At 47.3% G+C, this 21,256-nt stretch overlaps 1 protein-coding gene across 2 annotated transcripts in view; it reads left to right on the plus strand.

Moving 5' to 3' along the window:
* Positions 1–1,566: 1,566 nt before the first annotated feature.
* LOC142587690 (presenilin-1-like) overlaps positions 1,567–21,256 on the plus strand; it is a 30,066-nt gene continuing 10,376 nt past the window's right edge. The window contains exons 1-7 of one of the 2 annotated variants that reach the window (XM_075698867.1): positions 1,567–1,848; positions 5,033–5,298; positions 10,421–10,562; positions 11,145–11,212; positions 15,749–15,969; positions 16,900–16,998; positions 18,630–18,722. In XM_075698867.1, the coding sequence (XP_075554982.1) occupies positions 1,690–1,848; positions 5,033–5,298; positions 10,421–10,562; positions 11,145–11,212; positions 15,749–15,969; positions 16,900–16,998; positions 18,630–18,722 (1,048 nt within the window). In that variant the 5' untranslated portion in view covers positions 1,567–1,689. The other variant, XM_075698868.1, reaches the window with a different exon arrangement.

The raw sequence follows: 21,256 nt of genomic DNA on the forward strand, positions 1-21,256 counted from the left end.
AAGTCTGTTTCAGTGTGTGGTGGTCTGTGGTGTGTGTACAGCATAGGAATTGAACTTTCTTCACTGTCCAGGACAACATTAAAGAAAACCAAAAATATTCGTTAGACATTTGTCGTCTTCTGTAATTATATTGACTTCCCATTTCTGTACATACATTACACTGCATCACCGCCCTCACTGGGTTGGTACTTATTGTAAAATGTTGTACATATACGTGGCCTCCTTTCTTTCTTTTTCGCATTAACTGCGGCAGCACGCGACCCTTAGGTTAATAAATTTGTGTAAATACAAAAATGGCTCTCTGTCTCTCTTCTTGTAGTGCTTTTGTTCTTATGTGTCATTGCCAAAACAGCTTTGCAATAAAGGTGTGCCTGCTTTGTGCTATATTAGTAAACATTAATTATGGCAGAAAGCCTTAAAGGGCAGCAATGGCGATTTTTGGTCGTGTCACGGTGATTTAGGTTCCAGAGGCCCCATTGTCACGCATCCGAAAGTAGAATTGTACGGCAAATTGGGAAATAATTTTAAATAAGCCAGAAAGTCCAAAAACGAAACCAGAACCTGACCAAGTAGCCGAGCGAAACTCTTCGTGTGACGTCACGGGAGGCATCCCAGCACGGCGTCCGGTCTTGACCGCGGGGAGAACGAAAGGGGGCGAAGAGCAGACGCTCAGCTGATTCGGGATCGCGCTGGTGTTTCGGGTGGCAATGCCAGCTGCACCAGCTATTCGGATCTCTCAAATAGTGACAGCTACGATTCCGACGAATTCCACGAATCAAACTCGATCTGTGTGTGCCGATGGCGAGGGCTGAAGTTCGTGTAGCGATTAACGCAACACGCTTTGCTCCCGTCTATTGCCCGTTCACACTTTCGCGGTAGCAACTTCTCATGCCAAACACTAGTTCACTGCGCCATGGGATAAAGCTGTTCACTAGCTGACTCCTCAGCCCTGTCGTCTGCCATTCATTCCCACCACGCTCTGCGTATACCACCTTTTCTACCTTTTCCGTCATAACGCAATGTGGCCAGTACATACCTGAGGAGCAGGCAAGGCAGGTGGTACCAAAGCCCCTCCGTCAGCTCACGCACGGTATCAGCATGGAGGGGCTTTTAGGTGGCACGAGGGAATGAACGAGATTCATTTCTAAAAAAATCTGCGCAACTCTCAAGCCCGACGTTTTAAAGAAATGACGGAAGCGCTCAAAAGAACGCATTTAGGAAATTTCATTCAGACCCGTTGACCTCGAAAAAATCGCCGGATATCGTGGATTTCTGATCACAGTGATGAAAGTCCTTTAAAACTGGAACGCAATGAGCATGATCTGCGGCACATATGAATGAAGAGTTCGCTTTCTACAACTGCAGGAATGACCACAACGACTTCGTTTATACGAGTATTATAGGTTAAACTCCGAGAAACGTTCGCAAAGTTTCATGTAAATCGCAAAAAAAAAAAAAAGCTACATTCATGAACCTCATAAACTAATGGCTGTGGCTTGGCTACCTTCGTCTCGCCATCGGCCTATCGAAGCCGGAAACACATCCGCGCGGACCGGAAGTTTACACCACCGTTTTGGGAAGTGTTGGGAAGTCCGCAGCAGGCCGGACAACCTTCGTCGTTTTTTTTTTACTTTTCATCAATGGCGAACGGGAGAACCGCCCGATATCGCTTTTAAATAAAGCCGTTTTATGCTCGGCACTGATTCTGAATCGTTGAACGAGTACCTCTGCCTGATGGAACCGACGTCGACGTACGCAGACTTGGGGAGGAACGCCGCGCCCGTCAAGTTTGATCCGCCGCGGCTGAGCCGGAAACGTCGCGATGTCGTTGACGGCCACTCTCAGCAGGTGTGTTGTGTGTGCGTGTGTGTATGTGTCGCAGCAGTTGGAATCCCTCTTACAATCGCTCGCGCTGAGGTTTCGCATCGATGCCTGGCATCGCCCCATTGTTTCGCGATAAAAGCCAGACGGTATCGCCACGATCGAGTTTGTTCCGCCCGGCTTCGTCTTCCTCTTTCTCCGTCGGTCGCATCGTCTACTCATCGTTCGTTCGTGATTGCGGATCGGAGGAGCCATGGAGGCTGTCGACGAGGATCGTTTAATCGAGGTGAAAAAATTCGTCGCCCGACACTCGAAGCGTACCCGCCGTGTGCGGAGGTTACAGCGCGATCACTTCAGCGTATTATCAGTACGCCTTCATGTTTGTTTTCTCCGTCGAACGGCTCACAAAAGCGTTGGCTTGTCAGAGATCAACGTTAGAAATCGGGCCCGCGTAAACACCGCGGAGAGGTGGTGTTTTCCTCGCGTTGTCGTCGAAATCGCAAGTGCCGTTAACGGCAGAGTCGTTTGCTGGTTGGCAAAGAAGCGTTTGTTATAGCTTGAGTTTTCGTGAAACCTTGGATTGTGCATTCGCACGTGTGTACGGAGATCTGCAGTGATGTTCGCGATCGTCTGGCGGGCTCTTCAAAAGATTCCTTTTTGTATGTCGCGAGTTTCGAAGCGCCGCGAAATGTCTCTGCATTGCTTCAACAGTGTTGCACTACGTGTGTATCAACGACGCACAATACAGCGCTAAACGATGCTCTCGCGCAGAGCGAATCTGGCGCTAGTTTCTGGCGCGGCATGGTAAAGGTGATGCAGCCGCACAAGCTTTGCGCAGTGATCGCTCAAGCTCTGAAATGCTGCGTCAGTAGGGCAGTTAAAACACTGGCCTAACCGTACGATTGCTAGAACTTGCTTTTAACGAATGGTGACGTGCAGCGGCCTTATGCCCACCGCGGAAAACGAATGGCACCGGACGTCAGCCTTATGTGTTGTTAAAGATTTGAAATTGGCAGCGAAATCGATATTTCGTAGGCGTGTCCTTGTTGGGTATTGTGCTGCAGCCCTACACACTGCTTGTGCAGATTAAACACAAAATTATGCCACGTAATGCCATTGCACCGCTAGAGTGAATAGCGCTGTGCACCACCGTGTGGGTGCTTTAGAAACAGGCAACTACTAGCTCACTTACTATGTGTGAATTGAATGGATGTGCCTGTCTCCGGTAGAGCAATGGTGCCACCTTAACTCGCGATAATAGCCTACTTCCAGAAGTGTCTCGGGTTTCTGCATATGTACCGTGACCTTTTCCATCACAGCTTTTTGGATGTCACCATGACATGTCCTGGATTGTTTTGAGCACCTGCTTGTAAGCTCTAGGGATGGAGCAGCATGCAGTGGTCCAAAAAGCATGCATTAATTTACCCAATGGGGAAGAGTACCAATGCGCGCTTCTTTATTGTCAGCCTATCTTCCTCCACTACAGGATGAAGGGGTCTCCCAGCAACCTCCTGTTGCCCATCCTTTGCCATACAACTCCATCCTATGCCTCCACATTATGTAATCTTGTGTCATCATTGGCAGCAGTGACCTTGTCACTCATTATGTCACTGTGATAGCCTACTGGTTGTCAGTTCTACGCACTACATGACTTGGCCAAGTCATGGTTACACATTGCATGATTTGTGCCTTATGAGAGGTTCTTGCCTTCTTTTATAAAAGAAGTTCAAGCCTTGCCACACTGCAGTGCTTGAAGCAGCTGAAAACAAATGACAAGGCGAATGGAGTTAAATACCATATCTAAAGAACTTTTTCTTTTTTTTTTTTCTGATATCACCCACCATGGTAGCCCAGTGCCTGTGGCATTGCACTGATCAGGTCGAGGGCTCAATTCCAGTTGCAGTAGTGGCAATAGGTGGGAAATTCAAGACAACGCTTGTGTGCTTAGATTTAGGTGCATGTCAAAGAGCCCCAGGTGGTCACATCTGGAGTCCCCTGCTACAACATGGCTCATGATCAGGTAGTGGTATATTATTATTGTTTTTATATATTGATTTCTTGTGCAAGCAATGCAGAACACAACAAACTGGACAACATATATGGAAACATACTTTTTTTCTTTTTAGCAGGGATGATGGAGGGTGCTGGCAACAATGCCGGCAGAGAGTTGACCTCGAGCCTCCTGGGATTGGGGTTAAGTCCTTCAAAAAATTGTGGTAACGTGGCCACAACTCTTCAGCTGTAACCAGGATCACACGCTTGGGATCCTGGTTACAGCTGATGAGTTGTGGACGTGTTACCTGGATCCAGCTGTAATTTTGACCGTAAAAGATAACCCCATAACCATCAGGGCAGAGAAACTTCTGCATCCTACCACCTTATTACCCCACCCTGACACCCTACTCCACATTCCTTTCCGCCAAAGGACAGATGGTCCAGAGCGGAAATACAGTTTTAAGAAATTGTAATGAACACTCTTCCTATGGCCTTCGTCTTTTTTGCATCCGCAGTTGAAGAATGAGTCATTGCAGACTCACCCAACTTTCAGTTTTATTATAATAAAGATGTTTTATAAACAACCAAAGGGAAAGCAGTTGGAGACACTAGTAGGCTGTTCACCGTTGACCCGCACATGTCGAGCCCATTGAGTCACATGTAATCCCTTTGTTGGCTCCTAACGGCAGCTTCGAATTTCATTTCAGTGTGCATTGTAGTCACGATGTTAACTGTACAAGACTGCAAGATGTTTAAAGAAACAACACACACAGGCACATAAGATGGCCAACAATACCCGCAGATCTGCCTGAATGTAGTCACCAGCGTGATAAGCGAGGCTGCGTGCAGCATTGCTGTGAGCCGCGGCCGACAGTGCTCAGTTCTACTTTCTCGCAGGCAAGCTGTGTGACTGTCTTTAATTTCAGGAGAAGAACAGCTGACATGACACTTGGGAAAAACAAAAGTTATTGCCATGCTATTATGCCCTCAACATTTACCAACCAGCAATAATGCGGCCTCCTCTGAGTCCTCTATGGCTAGGAACCTTAAACTGGTAAGACACTGTGCCAGCATGCAAACTCAGTGGCCGTGCGAGTAGCAGCTACACGGAGGATGCTGCACTATCATGGTGAGGTGCTAAAAGTTGCACAGAACCTGCTGATATTGTTCGTGGTCTCTTACTGCGAAGTGTCTCTCTCTCTCCCATTCTGTGCAGCCGACAGGTGACGAAGAAGTGGAAGTGGCCTTCTCCGGTGGAGCTGTTGGCCGCGAGGGGCAAGATGCGGGTGGCACTGCAATGGCAACTGGTCGCGGCCGGGCCCCTTCGTGGGGTGGCGAGGGTGGGGACGAGGAAGAGGAGGAGGAGCTCAAGTACGGTGCCAAGCACGTCATCAAGCTGTTCGTGCCGGTGTCGCTCTGCATGCTTGTCGTGGTGGCCACCATCAGCTCCATCAACTTCTACCGGCACACCAACACCTACCTGTGAGTGTCCCGCTCGAAACAACATATTGATGTGGGCTAAGTTGCGCCGTCTTCAAGCTTTGTATTTGAAACAGTGCAAAATAATAGTGGAAAAAAGGAGTAGAGGACAGACAAGAGTGCTGCCATCAAGCCAGCTCAACTTTTGACCAAGGTTTTTGATAACATTGATAGCCTGTGGAGTTCTCCTCCACGCTCTTGGGACAAAGGAACGACAACACAGTAGTGCGAACAATCACAAGGGCACTTATTGCACCTTTCATAGATCAATGCCTGCTAGCCGAGTTGCTATCCACAAAACATGCCGATGGGCGCGCGACAAATCTAGAAGTCCGACTCACCGCGACCGCATAGCGAGCGAATATGTTCGCCCCATGCTGGATCCCAACACCTGGTCGTTTGCGCATACTGTCACACGAACGGTGGTGCATTCCAAGACGGCCACGCGAGACGGTCTCGCAGAAGCATGGGTCGGCGCATGCACGGCACGTCCGTACCGCTTGCTGATCTCGAACCCAAGAGTGAGCGCCTTCCGCGCCCGCACCCAAGTAACCCCGCCGGTAGCAGTGCAACACTCGCGCCATCTCTCGCGCTGCGCTTCAACCACATCGACCGCTGCGGGCGTCACGCAGGCCATGCGGCGAAGCGGGATTGCAGAAGATGGGGGAAAACAAGATATCTGGGGACGCGCATGAGTTGCACATCCCCACATCCCCCCAACCTTAAATCACTACATATTCCGGCGAGACATGTGACACGGTCTAACATTAACAACAAGATAGTACATGCAACAGTGGCCGCGCTGAGGAAATGTCCACATGCTGTCCATAGCATGCGAGCCGACTGTCCTTGGGTACACAGCTGGCGTCAGCCGGTCACAGCAGCAGCTTTGCAGACTCGACGGTACGATTCCAGGCAAGGACTCCGGAAATGACGACGCAGTAGTCGGTACGAGCAAGCGTCGCTCGCGCCGACGCGCCCTGCTGGCAAGAGCCGCCGTAGCTGTCGGTGACCGCCGGCTCTTTTGTCCGCCGCCGAGGGTTGTGAGCTGGATACAGGAGGCCGCCGAAGTCGCTGCGCCGAACTGGCCACAGCATCACCATCGCCTGGGGTGGCTCGATCGTAGTTCGGGGCAGCAGCGCAGACGATGTGCAGGTGACAGCAAGCCAGGTGTGACTCCAATCACGCTGCGTACACTCAACACACTCGGCAAACACTGAAGTAGTGCAAGGGAGAGGAATTCTGCTTGCGCATCGCCCACGTGGTACGATGTTCAACTCAGCTAGCAATAGATCGGGCAGCTACTCGGATGCTAAGTTCACGTGAACGAAGCTCGCTTCCTTGAGTCGAACGAGTAATTTCAATTCGTGCGAGGTTAAATAGAATGAGGGAAGCAAAGTGCAACACCTCAACGCCATGGTCCACCAGGTTGTGTCCCTCCACGTGCGACAGGCAGCTCCGTAAAGCCTTAGGCCTAAAGCGTCGCTACCCTGACAACAACTGGCATCCAAAAACAACACCCCAAAATGAGCGCAAAACAGGCAGCCGCGAGGAGACGTCAGCTCTGTGAGGTGGTCCTACTCCGCTCGGTGCACACAGCATCCGAGTTGATGGCGCCCACCATCCTAGACGGTGTCGGAGCGCCCGGTGCCAGGCCGCAATACCAGTCAGCCCGTAGTGGCACCCGTGGCCCGCAGCCACCGGCTCCCAGAGCCGCGACTTCATCAGAGTCAAAGAGATAGAAGAAGCTATTTACATAAGAAATTCGGACCACCCACGAGGCTTCCGTACTCACTCGCTTCAAGCTTGCGAATGCTCTGCGGGCGCTAAGCCTCGCTCTCCCAGGATGCAGACCACGTGGCTCTCGTACCAACGAATGTCATTAAAAAAAAAACACTTGCGAAAAGGCTTAGCACGTTGACCGTTCAAACACACTACAGCCACCGTCGCCTCTCTCAAGAAAGCACGCAGCCAACGCTAGCGATCAAAATCCACGCTAGCCCTACGCTTCGGTTCAAACAAAGGGTTCGAACGAAGCCAAACTGTTAAATCGATCATCCGATGTCCCAAGAGCCCCCACGTTGGGCGCCAGATGTGGGTTCTCTCCTCGCGTGCTCTTGGGACAAAGGAACGACAACACAGTAGTGCAAACAATCACAAGGGCATTTATTGCACCTTTCATAGATCAATGCCTGCTAGCCGAGTTGCTATCCACAAAACATGCCGATGGGCGCGCGACAAATCTAGAAGTCCGACTCACCGCGACCGCATAGCAAGCGAATATGTTCGCCCCATGCTGGATCCCAACGTCTGGTCGTTCGCGCGTACTGTCACGCGAACGGCGGCGCGTTCCAAGACGGCCACGCGAGACGGTCTCGCAGAAGCATGGGTCGGCGCACGCGCGGCACGGCACGTCCGTACCGCTTGCTGATCTCGAACCCAAGAGAGAGCGCCTTCCGCTCCCGCACCCAAGTAACCCCGCCGGTAACAGCGCAACACTCGCGCCATCTCTCGCGCTGCGCTTCAACCACATCGACCGCCACGGGCGTCACGCAGGCCACGCGGCGAAGCGGGATTGCAGGAGATGGGGGAAAACAAGATATCTGGGGACGCGCATGAGTTGCGCATCCCCACAAGCCATACTTCCCACTCTGAGCCCAGTGGAGAAGGTTTATTGATTTCAACCCTTTATAGACAAGACATATAAATACAAAGAAAAAAAATTCTATTTCAGTGTGCAAAGCACATCAAAAATAAGCATAAAAAAACGAAAAAAAAAAGAAGTGCGGACATATTTTTTTAAGCAATAAGGGGTTTGGAAAACCCCAGACAGTAAATTGGAAGTGGGCTTCACCCCAAGCCACCTAAGGCTTCGTTTTCAATTTGTATAGACAGCTCTCATCATGTGTGAACCATAGGTCTGCATTTCATTTGCTTTACATCACATGTGTGACACCACTTCAGCTGAATATCTCGCACCGGCCTGTCTCCTCTGACATTGCTTTCAAAAGACAGTGAGTCACGAGCCAAACTTCTTCCTCGTTCAGTGTTCCTGCTCTAAACCAACAAATGATGCTTGCTGCCTGTCATTCAGTATTGGCCAAAGACATTTAGCCTGAATCTTTGTACTCAATACTGAAATTCAGCTAGAAAAAGAAAGTTTCTGGTATGTTGCCTGTAGGCAACACTCGTCAATAAAGGAGTAATGGCTAACGCAGCGTGCTTTTGCTTTGTATTGTTTAATGCTGTGCATGCTAAATTGACTTTTCATGCTGTCTGTATGGCGACTAAATAAGTGGCACATTGTATACAGTTGACTTTCGTTAAGTTGACTCTGACGGAACTGAAGAAATTGATCCAATGATTCACTGTGGCCAAGTTAAGCAAGATGCAGAAAACCACCAAACCATACCGCTGATTCATGTGGCAGTATTTGCCCGTTTCTAACATGCCACAGGATCAACTGTGCACCGACTTTCTGCGTTTCCGGAGTAAAAGACCGACATAGAAATGACATAGAGCTCGTAAACAAAGTAGAAATCTGATTTGCACCCTATATTTGAGCAAAAAAAAAAAAAATATGGGCAAGGGTTTAATATGTGTCGTACACTGGCAGCCGGTTTCCTAAAGTCAACTTTGCCGCATTGTTTCTGGAGTCATCTTTGCCGCAGTGCATATGCATGTAAGTAAAGTATATAAGTGGTCGCAACGGCGGTTTTTGTTTTCTATCCGATTGCACCACAAACAAAATTTTCGGCCCAATTTTGTAGAGAAAGAAAGGCATGCGCTTTAAAATAGGCTTAATGTCGTAATCAGCCATTATGAGCTACAGTTATTGCTTGAAAATCCTCATAGGGCCAGGCCAAAAATAGGCCTTTTCAACGGGAGACAATGTGGGGTCACTGTCCCCTTAGCTCTGCTGAGACAGACACTTGCACTAAAGAGGTCGCTATTGGGGTCACCATAGGGATCAGGAACATGCGGGCTGTCTGGTCAAGTTGGAATTATCCGGCGAAGGCTGATTTTAGGATCGAAATAAATATAGTTTGGGCCCATAGAGACGTACGGGCTCCAGCTGGGACCTTAGTTCAGGATCAAATTAACCGAAGTATCTAATCAACCAGAGCCTAATGAATGAAAGTCTGCTGTATTTGAAGAAAAAAAGAAAAAAATGCCCTCATCTCCATGTTTTGCAGCTGCGGATGTCTAAGTGCATATGTTAGGTTGTGTGGAAGCACACTTTCATTAGTGTTGCACTTTCCATGGCTCCTTTTAATACCTCATGCTTGTACATATTACACCAGCCTTCACACAGTCACTTATGGGGGTAGAGTGATTCACACAACAAAGTATTGGCTTGCATTCTCTGGCCGTAGTCGCAAACTGGCTGTATGATGCCCAGTTATGACGACCGTAACCATGCCCTATACATTCCATGCAGCAACCAACATGGCCCCTTGCACAGTGTTTACGCAGGGACGGCAAGTTTAACAAAACGTGAAGACATAGCGAGTGAGTGTCCCCAGCAGTTATCACACTCGGAGTGACCTTGAGCATACTCTTTTGTTCTGTTAGGGTATTAAAAAATTTAGAGGATGCTTAAGCTTTACCTTTAAAAGTGTAACGCGATAGCATTCAAAGATCTCTGACTGCTTGTCACGCTTCCTGGCAACCGTAGCTTTCTTGCGCATGCATAGAGGTGAGCACAATGGTGTTGGTGCAAGGAACCGAGCGTGCTGCATCACTCTATGAATGGCAGAAACGCTGGAAAAGGGGTTTGTGTTTGAGTTTCCACATAACAGAATTATTTTTTCTGGTATGTATTCAGATTAAACTCCGATGCTATCATGTCTGTAGGTTGTGTTTAGGTCAAACTTAACAATTTTTCTGGCACATTTTACTTTGAGGAATTCAGTTAGTTCAGTAACGTCTCTGCACCATGTGGAAATCCTTCATGGTTATAGTTCTGAATGACTTTTCGCGAAACAATGTCCAACGCCGACAACGGATCTTTTAAAACACGGAGCCCTTAATGTTGTTGCGTTAAAACTTCGTTTGTATTCCTGTCCCATTGACAACTGATGCCTTTGTGTCATGCTGCGCATGTGCACGGCTGTCCTTTCAGGGTGTACACGCCATTCACTGACCAGACGGTGGACACGGGCACCAAGGTGTGGCAGTCCTTTGCCAATGCGTTCATCCTGATGGGTGTCATTGTGGTCATGACCATCCTGCTCATTGTCCTGTACAAGTTCCGCTGCTACAAGGTGGGTGTCTTCTACAACTGCAAAGCTCTAGTGGTGGGCACAACAGTGCTCGGGCAGAAGGGGCTTTGTACAGATGATGCTATCACGACGAAAGACATGCAGGAAGTCAACGTTAACTTGGCATATGTGCTGAGGCTGTTGTAGCATGTCTATTTTCTTGTCTTTCTCCTGTTTCATATTTTTTTTTCATTGCCACACGAAAGTGTATTGCGGTCTGTGTTTCCTGTTGCAGTTTAACCTCACTTCATTACCTCAGCTTTGCATAACCACACAAAATAATGCTGAAAGAATTAGGTCGAATTCAGTCTTAGTTGCTTGTCATTTATTACGGCATAGTGGTTATCTTGCAATGTACGGGTGCATTCGTGATCTATGGACACTGTGCATGCTTCTTGTGTCTGAGTTGTGAGAGTTGGAAAAGTGACGTTTACTCGTTCTTGGTGCCACCTGCTTGCAGTCCAATTTGGGAACTGGATGACTCTGTGCATATCGTTTCAACATGCTAGTGGTCTTTTCTTTGCTTCATGTTTTGTGTGATCGTTTAAATTTTTATCTGTGCAACACAACGCTTGTCCTGTGCAGGTCATTCATGGCTGGCTCATCCTTTCCTCACTGCTGTTGGTCTTCCTCTTCGCGTACATCTTTTTGGGGTAAGTTGGCAGGAGATGGAACTTGACGTAACTTTCAATCGATGTTTAGGCTCTTCTAGCTTTTACTGATCGTTCATCAATTTCATTGTTGCCCTCTGGCAAGCTTAATGCTGCCAGAGATTGCTTACTTGTGGACAGGGGATGCATGCAAACTTGCATGTGTATCAGGTTGCCAGTGCGCGTTGAAGAACTCATGACAGAAAGCGGGCGAATGTTCATGGCAGAAGGCTGCTGTGTGCTTTTAAAAACCCCAGCTATTCAAAATGAATCCTGCGTTTTCCATTGCAGTGTCATTTATATTCCAGTGTAGCTCAGTGACTTAAAGGGGGCACTTAAGGAAAGTATTTAAGTGGAGCTAGATTGGAAGATTAGGCTTCTGTAGTAAAGGGAGTTGTCATCCGTGGCACGAAAAATGAGAAGGCAAAAAATACAGTGGTTCCACCTGTTTTCAACTCGGGTACCCCTCACGTGACGTCGGCACTGGCTGATTCACAAGAGAGCAGCAGAGAGACAGGTTGCATGATGATTACATCAACTCGTCTGTGTTGGCCCGGGCAAATCAAATCAAGGATCAGCAGTGAGTTCTTCGGTGGCAACTGGCTACACAAGAAGGTCGTATACTGGCGCACAGAAAACAATGGTAGGCTTCTAGACAAATAATCTATTCATCTACCTTGACTTGACCATCTAAGGGCCGGCAAGAAATGCAAAAATGAATTCAGAAAAATGGCATTCTGTTTTATTGCACATATGGATAGCCAATTTTTTGCAGATTCTAGATATATATGACACGGGGGCAGTAAATTCACAACTCGTGTCTGAAAATATACAAATTTAAAACTAGGTGCTGGCGGAAGGTTTCACCCGTCTTTGTTCACCAGACGTTACTACAGTGGCTAGATCATTACTACGGTGGCTAGATGGGCAAGTGTGCCTACCAGCGTAGTTTAACTGCTTTTCTGAGTCATGACAGCAGGAGTGGTGCTGCGATCAGAGGCCTGTCGCAAAGCGCGCTTTGTCTGCTACTGAGTCTGTTGTTATTGTGAACCTGTTATATTTAATATAATTAGTTTTCACAGTAAAACCTGAAAGAAAATGGTTAAATTACGTTGAGAGAGTGCATAAATGTCTGACGTTTCTTGCTGCAAGGAGTAATTTTCAAAAGCAGTCATTTATACCGTCTGTGAACACACTTGACGGCACGGTGCACTGCACTCGCAGTCACGATTGTTCTCCGAGTTCCTGTAATTATATGTTTAAGGAGTGAAATGAATACAGTGGACTCTCGTTAAGGTGAAGTCAGTAAAGCCGAGTTCTCGCATATAATGAACAACATGCGCATGCATCAAGGCATCCTGCTGTAGGCCTGCGGCGCACATTGCCAGTGGACAGAGGCGAAAACAAGAAGAGGGCACAGTGACATTTCACTTTGTGAACCCGGGTGACGTGCAAGCATATGGGTGCTATAGCGCATATGAAGGCTATCGGCCCTCGGTGCACCTAGGCTGTCTGCATTGCAGATCGTATCCAAGGTGGGGCTCGTGCAGCTGCGCCATATGCAGCAGCAGCAGGAGCAGAACGCCCCCTTGTAAACGTTCGCTTACTAACTAAATTAACAAGCATGGTTACAAGCGCGCACAGGCAAACATGAACACATCACACTTGATGACTGCGGACGCACACTGTCAAAATGCTTGCATGAGGAATCACAGCAGCAGCGAAAAAAGTGACCTTCGCGCTGTCTGTTGCTTCAACACAAACTGAGCAGCGAGAACATAGTGCATGCGAAACTATGACCCATAGTCCACGTAGACCGTGCCCCCAAAGCAGATTACATTCAAGATAAAGCCCGGACTACTTGCTGCCGAAGTACAGCACCTCCCTCCCCTCCCTAGTGCCATGTGCGCGATCGAAGATGACCCCCCTCCCCCCCCCACTTTTCTTCTTTGCGCACACAAGATTGAGCCGCCATCATCAGCTCACCGTCACACGCTTTCACTCACTCGCAGAGTCTACGATGTGCGAGGACGATGTTATGACGAGACAAACCCGGTACGTCCATATCGCAAACAAAACCTGCAGCAACAGCCAGAGGAGGTCAACCCAGCGCGCCTCCACCTACCTTCCTCCTTAGCAACGCTTTGCCCCATTTCTCTTTCCCCACTTCACCTAGACTTTCAACGTCACCTAGACTTTCCTATTGGTTGCGTTGCTTTGCCGTGCACTCAGCGCGCTCCTTTGTACTTTGGCTAGCTCGGAGCCTGCACCTGTGACGCGGCAGATGCCTGCTTGAACTCCCTTGCGAACTTTTGCCAGCAGCACGAAGGCGCAGAAGGATTTTTAACGTCATTCGGCGAGATGAAATCGTTTGTGGCTGCTCGCCGATTTGCACAGAAGTGCCAAACATCTATCATGGACTACATGAAACCAAGCAAGAGTACTACATGAAAATAGTTTTCTATTAAGTTCAGCTAAAAAAATGCTCTTTACTTAATTTTTTCCCTGTTTTAAGTCTAACATTTCATTTACTGTTTTGAAGTAAGATTTTTGGACACACCACTCATGCTGCCAATTATTCTTCTGATAAGACAAACAAATTTTCGTGGTCCCTTCCAGTTCGTCTCAAAGGGAGTCTACTGTACTGTGGGTGACGTCCATGAATACAACGCTTTTTAGGCTCTGAGACAGAGTGTAAGTGTTCCTTCCTAGAAGAAAACTAGCCGGTAGTGCATTCGTAAGTTCGGCTACAAATACCAAGCCATAGGCTAAAATATCAGTGATTTTGATGCCACGAGACCCAGAACTTTCAGAGAAACGTGAGCTTGCACATTGCCATGCTGAGAACATGTTTCGACTGCATTACTTGTGCGTGAGCACCACTTCGAGAAGCATTTCGTTAAGCGTATCGTGCAGATTCCGCAGGTGCATCTGCGGCTAACAAGTGATGCCGTTCCTTCAATGTGACCCGACACTCTAGCTGAAGGAAAGTTCCGCATAAAGAACAAGCAAGGCTTCGATGGGATGCCGGTCGCTAAAATAATCCTGAAGAGACAGTGAGCCAAATTTGCACGAGTGCAAATAGGGATGCAAATGAAAATATAATGTGCGTGTTTAACAAGTGAAGAATGAGTATTTGCACAAAAGTGAGGAAGTCACCCTGTTGAAAGACGGTCGACAAAATGATTCTGTGAGAAGCTCGAAGACGTTTTGGCAAGTACGACAACAAATACCAGCTGCCGCATATCAGAAGGAAATATCAGCTTTTTCAGAACTGTATGAATTCAGTTCACGAGAAAGCGACTGCTGTGTGCACTGCCGCGGGCAGATTTTTCTTCGTTTTTCCAACTGAAGTCTTCTGGACTGGTCGCTTGTGAGCAGCACAAACTTGAACTTATGAGCAGTGTCATCAAGCTAATCCGTTGCTCACCTGCACTTTCTTGTGATGAGCAAGAACTTGGCTCCGTAGCGTACTCCAGAAAAGGGGACGCACCTTACGCTGCGCTACATGCATTGCGAGCAGTGTGATGCAGTGCCGTGTTTCATTTGAGGCTATAGTTTGCTGTAAAAGCTTGGCGTGTTGCTGGTTCACGCGTGTGACCCAAGAATTGCCCTTTTGCATTCAAATATAGGTATATATGACCATTAAGAGTCCAAACTATTGTTTGGCATGCTACAATCTCCTGCTCTCATCATAGATCATACACTTAATCATAGATCATTAACAGGATAAGAAGAAGTTTTTTTCATTCTTTTTTTAGGAAAACATGTTTATTTTTATTGGCAAAAAAAGTTTGTTGACTTATATTGCAAATGTGTACATCTCGACACGTTAACATACATCTATCTCATTTATAATAGCAGCCATACGGGCAAAGAAGTAAAGCGAGGGAGTTTATCTGTCTGAATATGAACATTTATTCGATTGTATTTTGCATTCCTTCAGGCTAAGTGATTTTCATTATGCATTTCCTGGTATGAGAGCATTCCATATGCGAATTATGTTTGCATTCATCGCCTACATACTGATGCATAAAACAAATTTTGACTCTAGGTCTCCCTTTAGAGGAACTGATGAAGGGCTCTTTTGGCCATGCAGAATTTGTGCTCCTCTTCATAGACTCAATTTTATCTTGTATACCGAACAAAACAGCATTAATGGCTCTATATTTTTGCCTCTCAAACTGGGAAACAGACAGCTAATGCACAAGGCATTACCTTGCCTTCCCATGTGATGGGGCTCCACTGCATTCTGAAATCTACAACTTTCTATGGTGTCACAGTGAAGATGGTTTCCATTTTAAGTACAGTGATAAATATACCACATTTTCACTGTAATATGGCCGCAGCAGCACATGACGTGCGCCTGTTGTGATAGGCCTCTGAACGCAGCACCACATTTTTCATCGTGAAGTGGAGAATCGCTGAACTACGCTCATAGCCCCTCTGTTGCATTAGGATGTTAACCCAATCAATAAGTTAATCAATAAACCCAGCAACCTCATCTTGCTTTAATGTTTCCTCACTATCACGTGGCAGGGAGGTGCTGCGGGCATACAATGTGCCCATGGACTACCCAACGGTGGTGTTTGCCATGTGGAACTTCGGCGTGGTTGGCATGATCTCCATCCACTGGAAGGGGCCCCTGCTTCTTCAGCAGGCCTACCTCATCCTTGTGTCGGCACTCATGGCACTCGTATTCATCAAGTACCTTCCCGACTGGACTGCCTGGGTCGTCCTCGGGGTCATCTCTGTCTGGGGTGAGGCCACAGTGACCATTCGGTCGTTCCTTGTGCACGGTATTGATGCTTATGTGCTGAAGTGCTGGCCCTGCAACTTGTACTCTTGCCACTTGGAACTGTACCCTGTAGGATAAGGAGTTCTCAGTGGTGCTAGTCCTTTTGCGCTCTGCATACAATGCTTGCTGTATACCTCCTCAGCAGCTGCTGCTGTTAGGATTAAGCTCTAGGGAGCTAATGGTACCTTTTACTGGTCGCTTTCAAGCGCTCTGGGGCATCTTGGCGGTGTGCTTAATCGAGCGCTCAGAAACCACCTGGTTAATTCAGTGTGCCACACTTTCCAGCTTAGAGTGCTCAGAGGTGCTCTCACTTTTGAGTTGGGAGTGCAGCTGAGATCTCAGAGGATTCCCTTCTCATGGCTCCTTCAGTTGGTCTGGAGCAGCTGAATGTTCGGCTTGAGCAGGCTTCCTCTATACCCAATCCTGAGAGGACTCCACATGGCTGTAAACTGTGTCGGAATGACAATATGTGCCCTGTGAAAACTTTTATTACAATTATAGCTAACACTTCCAGGAGGCCTGCTAGCTAAGCATGACATCACTGAGGGACTCCTCAAAGTTAATGTGTTGGGCAATGGCTGTTTGACTTGCTTGCTTGGGTATGGGTGGCCGTAGTAGCTGCCGTGTAGAGACGCATGGAAAGCGGTAACGAGCAGCAGTGAGGTCTGCCATGTTCGCCACTCAGTCTAGACCAAGCATAGATCGAGTGAGGTCAGTGGGTTTCAACGTGACCACGCTACCAGCATTTGTGCTCCTCATTCCCTGTTATCACCCCAACCCGCTGGCACGAATTGCCGTCCCAATGGAGGGGCGGTCGGTTGTTGTGCTGCTCTTTGCATGCCTTCCTTTTGTGACCGGTGAATCAGAATATTAAGTTGCCTTCTCTCTGCAGACTTGATCGCGGTCCTGTGCCCGAAGGGACCACTGCGGATTCTCGTTGAGACGGCGCAGGAGCGTAACGAGCCCATCTTCCCTGCTCTCATCTACTCCTGTGAGTATCCCTGCATCCCCAATAAATGTTCGTCTCTGATTAGAGAGCTTTAGTTTGTCCGGTATTCTCGTAAGTGCAGGCAGACTGGGCATTTTACCCTAGGGGCGGAGGTGTAAACGTGAGCGGCCTGTACGGTGCAGCCACTTGGTGGTGCTGAACTGAACCACACAAACACATCTAATATTGCAGTAACCAAGTGTATCCTCTTTGCTGTTGGTGTAAACTTTCGGCAGCAGCAAGACTACATTGCTGCTGCAAATTTACACCAGCAGCAAAGTAGAATACCCTTGGTTGCTGCAGTATTGGCTCTGTGTTTGTCTGATTGAGCTCTGCAACACCAGGCGGCTGCAGCATGCAGGACGTACCCGTTTGCGCCTCCACTCATCCAGCAAAACGCCCAGTCTGCTTGTGTTTACCCGTATACCGTACACGCTAAATATCTCTATTGGTGACAAGACATTTTCTCTATTGGCGACAAGACGAGACCTTTGGCAAGCTCACAAGAATAATACAGGAGAAGCAGCTCGGCGCTACTCTGTCCACCTGTGGCTTCTGCAAAAGTAAAGAAGAGTAAAAGCTTGTTACTTCAGATTTCGGGGGAAAAAAATGTCGAGTTATCGGATGAACCAAGAAAGGAACGCGCCTTTATTTGCTGAATAAATCGCAACACTCACTTCTGCTTTGCACAAAATCTGCATGGATGCTGCAATATATCGATGTCGTGACTGATGGCTGATCCCAGTGACAATTACCTTTACTTTGTGATAGTAAGGTGAGAGCCACATTATTGTCAGAGTAAATGTTTTTTTTCTGCCAGTGGGCTGGCCCCAGGCAATCGATCGTCAATTGCAATGTAGCCGGGGAGTTTGATATCTCCACATGGGCTACAGTATAATAGTTTTTCTTCCTCAATGGCTTCCATGGTGACATTGAATGCTTTGCACTGAAACAAAACAAAAACCATGCTTGCCACAGCTGCTGCAAGGAATCCGTGGTCGCTATCGATGCAACCACGGATAGTGACCACGCAGTCCTGGAGAGGCATGGCAAACACAGTGTCTTGCGCAGTGCTAAATGCAGTATAAGAAGGCACAAAGTGTTCTGATAATTTCCGTACAGTTTTTGCTGATGACTATAGCGTTATGGACTTAGTCGCTTCATTTCAATAGGATTCTAGTGCCACCCACGCCAATTTTTATTTTATAATAATAATTAGCCTCTTCCCACAAAAAATAATGCAAGGAAAGTTTTGAAAGAACACTTTACCAACTAAATTCATGTTGCTCTTTAGTGTATGTTAAAATTTATTATCTTGTCCTTCAAGTGTAATTTATTTATTTATTTATTTATTTATTCAATTTACCTTACAGGGCTCAGAAGGGCATAGAATAAGGGGGACAAAAAACAGCATAAATAATATAGGAACAAGTACCAAATAACGATGCAAGATGCAAAATAAGAAGTAAAGGGGAAAATTGTACAGAGCAAATGATAACAAAAAAATATACATAGGCGTAAGAAACATTGTATTATGCTGTGAGTAACACAAATGCATCATATGTCTTGTCTTAGTCATTTAATGAAAAAGGTTCATACTTGTCACCCCCTTTTCCTGGCCTCTCATGCAACAGCTGCCATGGCGTGGTGTGTGGTGACAATGGCTGACCGGGATCCCTTCTACACTAACCAAAACCAGCCAGGTGCACAGAGTGACGTCTCGTCAGGTACGCCACACTTTTTCTAAACTTTTGCCGAGCTTTTTAAATCTGATCACCTTGTGAGGACAGGAAGCTGTGCTGCAGTGCAGTCCAACAATACTACATATAACGATATATCGGTTACAATGATCAGTTGGCTTAAGAGTATCAACTTATGCAAAAGGGCTATGAGAAAAAAAAAAGTTCCAACAGCCTGTCACACTACTGTAACACATGTAACACACTTCGTAATGCACTGAGTTATACGATCGGAGGGGTCAGACTTCTTGCGAGAAATAACGAGCGGCAGTGTGAAGTACACGGGTGGTGCTCTAGGTTGACCTCCTCAACAACACATGCGGGCACTTAATGCACTGCCTAAAGGTGCAGCATGCCTGGTGCCAGTAAATGTTACAAATGTGTAACACAAGCCGAAAACAATTACCGTATTTGCTTGCATAATGATCACACTTTCTTGTCCAAAAAATTGACGCAAAATCAGGGGTGCGATCATTACACGGGTTAAATTTTCCGCGAAAAGAAACAAAAAATTTTTCGTTCCGCATTTGCTACGGGACATCAAAACAAAAATGGCGGCTGGCGGAGCAAGCCAAACACGCCGAACGCGATTTCTTTTGCTTCTCGTGAGTACATTACGTGCATTGAAACAGCTTCTTACGTATCAGTAATGAATAATATCGTTAATATCGGCAAGTTTGCGGCAATAACTTAGCCATGTCCACTTTGAGGGGACAGAGACAGATGGGTGCGCTTAGCTGCCAGTGACATAGAAACGCATGGCCGGCATGCTGCGGAAACTGCGGCATCTGTCTTCACTACTATCCTAATACGGCACGTTTCCGCTAAAGGTGGGCGAATGTCTTAGCTGTGTTACAAGCGTCGGCGTATGAATAGGGTACACTTTAAACGTATCAGTGTGAACGTGGCTACTATCGTTGCCGCTCACGATTTGTTGCGTGCCCACGAGTGCAGATGAGAAGAATCGAAAGGCGCCTTTTTTGTTGTTGACCACAACCATTATACAGCCTACAAATAATAAAGCAAAGGCAAGTTTGGTTGTAGCTTTTTTTTTTCGTGGAAGTGCGGAAAGTGATGAAAGTAATGAAATGTGGCTTAAGAATGTTTGGTGTATGCAGACCGCTTGGTTTGTCTTAAAGAGTCGTTAGCGTAGCATTCGACAGATGGAAAGCGCAATCAATATTAGCTAGACTTGGCACACAACATATTGCTGCAACAAGTTTGGGGTTATGATCGCTACATGGGAAAGAAGAAAAAAAATCGAATTTTGATGACAAAATTCAGGGGTGCGATCATTACGCGAGTGCGACCATTATGCGAGTAAATATGGTTTGTTGCATCCTGTCTGTAGGGAAAAGCAGCAGTTGTGGTTGAACGCCTTGCTCCAGCCGCTTCGCACGTCGTGCCTTGTTTCTCGCTTGGCGAGCATCCTCTACCATAGCATACTTCCGAGGCCTACCGCACAATCTGCTAGGTCCCGGGCAAGCGTCCTCCATCGCCATCTCTCTTGCTTTGCAGTCAACTGTTGCCGCAACTGCCGCCGCGTCAGCAATGCAGCACCTGTTTTTCTGTCTGCGTGCGCTGCTCGTTCCCCTCTGTCCCGCCACTCGCTCATGGAAGGTCACGTGGTTGCCTTTCTTTTTTTTACCCCTCGACTAGACACCACATTTCCTTTCAAGCATTGTGTAACAAACCACTTAATGCTTTTGCCTTAATATATAATGACATGTTATGACCACATGATGGATACAAAAGTCAAAATTTTGCCTTCTGGAAGGCGTTTGCCATGCAGGCTGAGCATGACATTTGCGTTGAAACGTTCTCCTTGAACCAATGAGGCTGAGATGGGGCGAAAACTGCCTACGTGTGTTCTCACTCGCCGTGAGTTCCCAGCCGCGCCGATTGCGAAAGCCGCAGAGAGCATCACGAATGGGGCAGCACGCCACAAGATGGCGCCAGCTGCTTCGTGTCTGCGTCACCCACGATCGTGCTGCATATGGGTCCAGAGAAGAAATAGAGAGAGAAAAGCGTAGCACTTAACTAGTACCTCGCTTAGTTGCTCATCGATTTCATGCACTCTAAAGGATTGCTGTCAGTGTTCAGGCGGCAGCTGGACACGATGCACACCGTGGTTGCAAACCTGAAACCAATGCGAAAGCAAGTGCAGATTTCTGATTATTTCAGCGCGCCTAACGCTTGACACACTGTTTAGAGGCATAAAGAAATATTTTATTTTTCATGGCCTACTTTCTACAATGTCTATTGTTTAGTGCAAGTGGCAAATTTGGGTTCGGAGCTACAAAGGTATCTTCGGCAGCTTTTTCTTTTGCGGCAGTCCAGATATAGTGACAATCTATTATAATGATCAGATTTTTAATTATTTTTGATATCTTTATAAGGGTACTGCACTGTACCACAAAACAAAAAACCCATGGCTAATGAGTTAGGCTTGGAAGGGCTACAGTGAGATGTTGATATTGTGACTATCAGGGGGCTGTCTAAAATCATCCGTTATCTTGAGC

Source organism: Dermacentor variabilis, chromosome 7 (assembly GCF_050947875.1).
Source record: "Dermacentor variabilis isolate Ectoservices chromosome 7, ASM5094787v1, whole genome shotgun sequence".
NCBI classification, from domain to species: domain Eukaryota; kingdom Metazoa; phylum Arthropoda; class Arachnida; order Ixodida; family Ixodidae; genus Dermacentor; species Dermacentor variabilis.